Genomic DNA, 8317 nt, shown 5'->3' on the forward strand with positions numbered 1-8317 from the left:
TCAAGAGTTTTTTGTGAAATTTGCCAGTTCAAAAAGACGTTGTGGATCAAAAAGAGATGTGCCGATATATGAATGCATTAGGGCAAGGCATTGAGATTTTATAAGATAAGGGGGCAGAACAGTTTATTATATAAATTAGATAGACATTATATTAAAACTGTAGACTACCTCACAGCCTTGGTAACGGGTCCCATATTGTCGCAAACAAACAAACTCTTTGTCCCACATTTGGTTTGTTGGGATCTGGTCACCCCAGCTTAGTTTAACAGTTTGATTGGAGTTTGTAAGTGATTGACAGCTGCCTCCGCTGACTGAACAGCCAATAGGAACGCTCTCTCTCTGAAATGACCTGTGATTGGCTGAAGTCTCCTGTCACAGCTACATTTTTTTAAAGCCTGAAAACAGAGCCATGAGGAGGTGTAGAAGGCTATTTTTCTCTCAGAACACTTGAATTATAATATGCTGAAAGGTTATTATGGAATATTTGTCCAATGATGCAAAAACGATTCTGCCTACTGCCGCTTTAATCTGTCCATACTACTGCAGGGTATAATGCAGCTGAAAAGCAGCCATTCATCCTCAGCAAACCTCCCACGGGCAAAAAAAAGAGGAAATGACAATAACGAAGCATAACTGAGGAGAATCAACAAATGAGACAAAGGAAGCAAGCCAAAGTCAGATAAGAATTTCTTATTATTCCAATAAAAAATACATTCATACAGAAATATAACAATTTTGCAAAACAATTTCAAATAAAAATTTCATAAAGCATAAACATAACAATTTTACAAAAGTTTTTTTTTCTTTTTGTACAAAGATTCAGTTGAGAACAAAGAGCTGTGTGTGTGTGTGTGTGTGACAGAAGAAGTTGGGGTAGTGGGATGAAGGCGATGATAAAAAGATGCGAGCAAACATTGGGGCTTAATCAAGGCTCAATTACCTCTAGAACAGTATTGGCTGCCACTTTCACAGAATGGATGTTGCTTTCCTCTCCTTTGCCCACAAAAGGCACTGCCAGCACTCCCCCCAATCTATCGCAGCAAGCACTTTCAAGTTTGTACTCATCCCGTGTCTTTCACCCGCTGATCTGAAATCCATAAGTCGTAGCGCGCCGCGGCGCAACGTGCTGCAACATTGGATTCCTACGGCGAGGTCGCTGATCTGGAGTGGGTGGCGCGGATCGTGATCGAGTCCCCCCTCCAACTCCAATACCAATCAAACACAGATCCACCTTTAAAAGGGAGATGCTGTCACGGGCTTGGTCAAACTTCCACGTGCAACGCTTGATCTTTATCTCATCCCCCCAGCTCCCCTCCTGTGGTTTTCATAACAGTGTTGCAGCTTGGCTAAAACAACGCTCCCCAGACAGGTCAATAACCAACCTACACAGTCAGCAGTCTGTGACAGATTCCATGCCAACAAAGCCTTTAGCAATTCATTACTGAGAGGCAGTACAAGGCGAGGCCTGTCCGACTGCAGCCTGTTAATTACAATAAATCTTTAGCTGTTTCTTGAGTCCCACTTGCAGGGGACGGAGGGACAGGAGGGGGGGTGGGGGGGTGGGGCGGACGATGGCGTTGGCAAAGAGGGATGCAGCGATAAGAAGCAGCACTGTATGAACTACACATTTTTGTTGACCTATAGTCTGGTTGTTTTTGTACCTTAGAGCTGTGTGTGATGACTCGAGTACATACTACACAGTAGTTAACGTCTTTAATAAATGAATTTAAGTGCTCTAAACATACAGCATTTGTCTTATTTACATGTTCGGATCTGACTCTGAAGACGACTGTGAAAAAGGTGCTTTTTCTGAACATTTTAAAACAAACAATTAACCGACAGAATAGATGCGGACTTGTCACTAAACACAAACATGTGTAATTGAGCCTTGATCGAGCTTGTCAAATCACCCATACGACAAATGTGACTTCCCCCCCTGGGAGCTAAACCACCGCTACCGCCGGGCCGAGCCACTTGCATAAGGCACCATTAAGGTCAACAGTGCATTATTAGATAGAAAAAGAAAGTACAAAAAATCAAAAAATTACTCCTCAAGGCATAGGATGAATGAGTAAAGCAGTGGTGAGATCTCCAGCCGGATGAAAAACCAGAATGAAACGGATGAAAATTGAAAAAAAGAGGGAAATCATCAAGGCTTTATGTACAATATTGTAACATTTAACCCCTCCGCACTTTAGCTGCACTTTTATTGAAACTATCTGCAGTCCTGATTACAGTGGAAATGTGAAATGAACAAACCCTAGAACCATGCAACACCTGTCTATGATACTGAAGTTATAGTATAGTTGTGTTATACCTCTAAGCACACAGCTTATACAATTGGACTACAAATGAGCTTTGTAGCTTGTAATAAAAAAATAATAAACCAGGCTACATAACACATTGCACATTTAGTAGCTGCACCAAAAAACACCAAAAAAGCTCCTGTCATACAGTGACCAAGGGGGGGAGTTTTGGTCCCTGGGGTCGCTGACCTAAGTCAAACCCAAGGCCTCAAAAGCTTCGAGAACCCCCCCCTCGAGTCTGGGTGCCAGACAGACAGGCAGGAACCTCCATCCTGCCCCGTCCTCACGCTGCCACCGGGGAAACACAAATGGAATGTTTCCCCCCAGAAACCCATTCAGTCCACAGCAACGTTGGTACCAGCCCCGCACCATCCATCAATCCGTCTCTTCTCCCCAAAACAAACTCTTCTTGTCTCTTCCCAGGGGGCCGGTAAGCCAACCTCAGACATTCACAGTGCACACATGCTTACCTCAGACAGTTTTTGTAAAGTACCAGTGTATCTGCTGTCCGGGAGGTGTCCCCCCAAAACATCATGCACCATACATACACATCATTCACTCTTTTTTTTTTTGTCTTTTTTCGTGTGTGTGTGTTGTAAGTCCTTCTCAAAATCAAAAATGATCTTCTTTTCCCCAACATCCATGATTTTGTCCTTTTTCGTTGCAACAGACAACCTTCAGAGCGCCTTTCTCCAAAGAGAGGTCCCGGAGGCACTGGGTTTCAGTATGGTGCAAAACGGCATGCTTTGGCTGGAACACACTCCCGCCACTCTGCTCTGGGACAGTTCAACCGAGAGACTGGTCGGGAGACGGCGTTTTTTTTTTTTTCTTCTCTCTCTCTTTCTCTCTCTCTTTTAAAAACTTTCCCCCTTCGCTGCGTTGCTTGGTTGGAGCTTCGCCCTGCTCTAGACATGCCTCTTCATGTGAAGAGCCAGATGGTCGGACCTGGAGAAACATCTGGGGACGGAAGGAGAGGGGAGAAGGAAGTCAATAACTATGCAAAGACGGCAGGGCCGGCTTAAGGCTTAGGCCAAATGAAGGCGGTCGCCTAGAGCGCCACCTTCTGGGGGGCACTGGTCACCCTCCAAGAATATATAATAATGTTTAAAAAAATGCTGATAGGTGCCCTTCCTCATTTTCTGCATTGACGTAACAAATGAACAAATAAATAAATAAATACATAAACACTTTTCATCTACCCGGCCGCACTTATTTGTTAATAAAAGTGTAAATTGTAATTAGGGCCTTCAAAGTTAACGTGATAACGCGTTAATGCTAATTCGTTTTAACGCCACTAATTTCTTTAACGCATTAATGCCATCAATATTTCTGAGGTTGTAGCAGCTCAGTTTTAAAGCTAGAGTGAAGATACTGGTATCATATGAATCTAGCAATCCTAAAGAATCCATTGGTACCAACCATGTCATACTAGCTTGTCACAAAGGAGGCTAAATAAAGCTCCAAACGTGCTAAATTTTGGCAAGGAAAAACTGACATGGCCATTTTCAAAAGGGGTCCCTTGACCTCTGACCTCAAGATATGTGAATGAAAATGAGTTATATGGGTACCCACGAGTCTCCCCTTTACAGACATGTCCACTTTATGATAATCACATGCAGTTTGGGGCAAGTCATAGTCATGACTGTTTGGCTTGAGTTTGCCATGTTATGATTTGAGCATATTGTTTTATGCTAAATGCAGTACCTGTGAGGGTTTCTGGACAATATTTGTCATTGTTTTGTGTTGTTAATGGATTTTTAATAATAAATATATAAATATATATATATATATATATATACATACATTTGCATGAAGTAGCATATTTGCCCTCTCCCATGTTGATAAGAGTATTAAATACTTGACAAATCTCCCTTTAAGGTACATTTTGAAGCTTAAAAAGGCACCAAAATGGCTAGAGCCGGCCCTGAAAGACAGACTGCTGGTGGATCAGACATGTTTTGTGGAATGAATGATTTTGTCGGAAGCTTTGTGCCAGTGATTTTAATTTCAATGCTTCAAAAGATACAAATCTGAGAGTGATTTGAGCAACAGAGCACATGTGTTGTAATGTCACATGTGGTAATAATGGAACCTACTGAGAGGACGCTGATTAACCCCAGAATGACCTCCTCTACTGGATGTTTGAGGCAGATACTGACATCTAGCTCTACTTTTAGCAACCAGAATAAAACCCAGTGTTTTCCATCTTTAAAGACGTGCATCATTATCAGGATGATGCAAGAAAAGTAATTCCATCAACATGTCAGGAGTGCGTGTTTCCGCTCCGTGTGAAAGGGGACGATCGACGGCGTGGCTTACCTGTCACAGTGACTGCATTTAAATGGCTTTGCCCCGGTGTGCTTCCTGAAGTGTCTGGTCAGCTCGTCGCTTCGTGCAAAACGCCACTCGCAGCCCTCCCATGAACACCTGTAAGGTTTCTCACCTGCAGGGCAAAAAACAAAGGAGGCGATTATTAATTAAACTAAAAAATAAAAGGAATGTTGTCCTGCTCAGGCTGGTCGGCTCTGCATTGCTGTTGTCATTCAAATGCATTCAGATCAATCAGCCCCGGGGGGGAGGGGGGGGGGGCAGGCCGGATGACATAAGAGCTGACACTCGAGGCCCAGATTCCACTGAACCGGTTTTTTTTTTTGCAACATGCTTAGAACGTTGCCAACTATGTGAAATATATAAAAATTGGAAAAAGCCACACGTGCAATTTCACACTGCTAATCAAAAACGAAGAAGCGCTCAAATGACCATTCAGAGCCAACTCTGCGCCCCCTGGCTCCCCGCCCATTCACCCCTTTCCCATGGTGAAACTCAATCTGTTTTCAAGTCCTTTTATCTCCCATGTGCAACCCCTCCCCCCTGCTCCCTCCCTCCCCCCCCCTCTCTCTCTCTCTCTCTCGCTCGCTCACTCACTGGCTCAGTCAGTCACATTCCAGATAGATTAGGTCACAGTTTAGGTATCCAGCCATGCAGAGCTAATACTCACAGCGCTCCAGCTGAGGACACCACGCAATGTGGACCTTTAATTACATTACACAATGGATGGACGACGCCATTAAGGTGGAAGACTGAATTAAAAGCACTTCCACCATTCACTCAATAAAACTTTTTTTAACTATGAATGCGTTTGCTTGAGAACATCAGAGAAAGACCCTCACGTCCTGATATAGGCAGGTCCGATAGGTGCTCGACACTCACCTGTATGAGTGCGCTGGTGTGCTTTTAGGTGGGAGCTCTTCGTGTAAACCTTGCGACACCCGTTGAATTGACACCTGTGTACCCGCCTCCTGCCGTCTGGAGACGCGTCCCCAGACGTGAGTCCCGTCTTGTCCGTGCCCTTCGCCACCCCGCCGCTCCTGATTTTGACCGGCAAGTGCAGCTCGGCGTGCGCGGCCACCCAGCCGTTGGCCACGCCGCCGGGCTCCGAGCTGGCCTCCGGAGAGGACGGGGGAGTGCTTATGACGGAGGGGCTAAAAGGTCCAGAGCCAACCAAGACGGAGCCCAGGGGGTTGGAGGTAAAGCTGTGCGTTGGCGAGAGCTCCTCGGAACTGTCCGAAGCTTCGCTGCTGGCGTCGGAATTCACACTGTTGGTGTCCAAGATTTGGCTGTCCTGATTGTCCTCGTCGTGGGCTGCCGGGGGCAGCGTCGGGTCGGACTTGGCCTTGTCCCCGCAGGCCAGCATCAACTTGCTCCAGAGGTCCTCCTGGCTGTCGAACTTGAGTTCGGATGTGGAGACGTAAGGCTCGCTCTGTAGGTAGCGCTCCAGCTCCAGGCATGTCTGGTCCAACGAGAAGACACAGTCAGTATAAATACATGAATCACAACAGCAGCCCTGAAGAAAGGAGGAGGTTCATTCACACCATGCAGCAAAATGCTTCAGTGTGGGGGAATCCTTTTAAATCATGCATGTGTGCACATACCCCCAAAATGGCTTGTGTGGTGTAATATTTGTTAAGTGCTTAAGGCAGGAAGCATTAACCAGGAAATTGTAGCTATTACAGCACTTATAGTTGCAACATAGTTGTATTGATCAGATCTAAACATTACAGCTGTGACGAATCAATCGATTGAAGGAGAATTAGCAAAAATGCCCAATCTCAGCTGGTTCCTGCTTCTCAAATACAATGATCTGCTGCTTGTTTGCATCACATACGATGGTAAAGGAAGTATTTTTTTGTACATCATCTTGGGCTTAAATGATTAATCGAGAAAATAATCAGCAGATTAATTGATAAAAGTTCAAACAAATCCATCTGCATTGGTCCCTCACTTGACCGAGCCTCATCTCAAACATCCCAACATGTACCAGCCACCTCAGCCCCATGTGATTTACTTGATCTATCTATCACCCCTCTGAACTCTCCTGCACCTGAACGCAGCACAACACTAAAACGTGCATTGTCATTTCAGCACTTCAATGACTCACTGAACAAATCTAGAGTCCTTTTAAGGAAGCCGCCTCTACTCCCTCCACCACCCCCCTCCACCACCACCACCACCAACCATTCAGCTGCTTTACTCATGCAAACCTCTGACATGCAATCACATCCTTCCTCAGTGTCAGCCACTCTCGAGCCATACCAGCCGTAAAAAAGAATCAGACAGACACACAGCTTCCAACAGACTTTCAGAGGGGCCATTTAAGTTGAAAAGCCAGGGCCATTCATTAGGCGGTGGAGGTGCTCAGAGACAGCAGGTTGGACTAGACTAGGCACATGGAGAGAATAAATATCTCCTCCAGGCCTTACACAATAATATTTTCCAGCTGTGTGCTTGCTGCCTACTCATGCAAGCAGGAATTGGGCATGGCTGACATTTGATAGTGTCATGTTGTGGAGCCCATTCAAGTCCAAGGAGGGTGAACAATTGATGTTTTTAAGGAAAATTATGGAGTAGAAAACAAATAGTTATGGGGCTGAAATCACATTTTAAAGTTCATAATGTAGATTGACAAAACTGACTGAATCATCTGATAAAAAAGTAAAAAAAAACATTTCCTCTTGATCTACAGAGCTGATCCTGAGCCAACATCTGATTTTGAATGAACTGCTGACTGATTTGAAATTCTACTTCCTCCTCTACAGAGGCTGCACTGAAACCAGCCTGCTGAAAAAAACAGAAGTCAAAATATAGCAGTGGCAGTAAACGCACCACCAGTAGCATGTTGCTGCTGCTGGAGTTCCTCTGTCTGTCTGTCCTCCTCATTCATGTTGCTGCAGCACAGCCTCTCTCCAGCTGTCAGACTGACACACTGATCCACTTCAGCCTGACAGACACAAACTTCACAACCAAACTGAGACCGTGAACCAGCACCATCGGGCTCCATCTAAAAACACCTGGGTGGTGTAAACACCTGTGTTTACAACCATTATAGTAACTTCTTACTAAACAAGTAACATCTCAGTTCCGCTTTGCAACAAACATTTGAAACAAACATAGTATATATATTCACCTGCTGCCAGTACTCCTCCAGTGACGGTAAGGCGGAGAAATAGCCCGTGTCGTGAACTATCTGAAGTTCTTGAAAGATGCTGCACATTGGTAGAACATCCATCTTTTCCACAGCTTTTCTTTCTTTTTAAAAAGCCTAGTAAAGCTGCAAGTTAAATGTGTTTGTCAGGTAGAAAAAACAACCAGGAATATAAGAGCGGTCCTCTCCTGCGATACAAGCCGAGAAGAAGCGCTTGTTCTCGGCAGCCGATCGTCCGTCAGTCCCCCACTACTTCTTCCTCTCGCGTTGCGTTCAAGGTGTTTGCAAACACTGCACCGGACTGGCTGACTGGCTGACTGGATGTTGAACAACTGCGCTCTGCAAAACTTCCCTATTCAAACCTCGACACCCTCCTCCTCCCTCTTCCTCACGGCGTGGATTACGCCTGCAGGGGTTTCAGCCAATCAGCGACGAGCAGCGTAAGGGCTTGCAAATGATCTCACAGCCAGCCAATCACAGCCGGCCTCTGACTTAATTTGGTTCCTTCTGCGTTTTAATTGGCTCGTTT

The 8317-nt window shown here is 45.1% G+C and overlaps 1 protein-coding gene across 1 annotated transcript; it reads right to left on the reverse strand.

The window, feature by feature from the left end:
* Nucleotides 1-670: 670 nt before the first annotated feature.
* On the reverse strand, nucleotides 671-7962 carry klf6a (Kruppel like factor 6a). The gene is made up of 4 exons (XM_074621239.1): nucleotides 7771-7962; nucleotides 5517-6096; nucleotides 4626-4749; nucleotides 671-3263 (listed from the first exon to the last, which is right to left on the reverse strand). The coding sequence occupies exons 1-4, from the start codon at nucleotides 7870-7872 to the stop codon at nucleotides 3212-3214; spliced, it is 858 nt and encodes a 285-aa protein (XP_074477340.1). The 5' UTR covers nucleotides 7873-7962; the 3' UTR covers nucleotides 671-3211.
* Between the last annotated feature and the right edge of the window lie 355 nt (nucleotides 7963-8317).

This window comes from Sebastes fasciatus, chromosome 21, assembly GCF_043250625.1.
Source record: "Sebastes fasciatus isolate fSebFas1 chromosome 21, fSebFas1.pri, whole genome shotgun sequence".
NCBI classification, from domain to species: Eukaryota; Metazoa; Chordata; class Actinopteri; order Perciformes; family Sebastidae; genus Sebastes; species Sebastes fasciatus.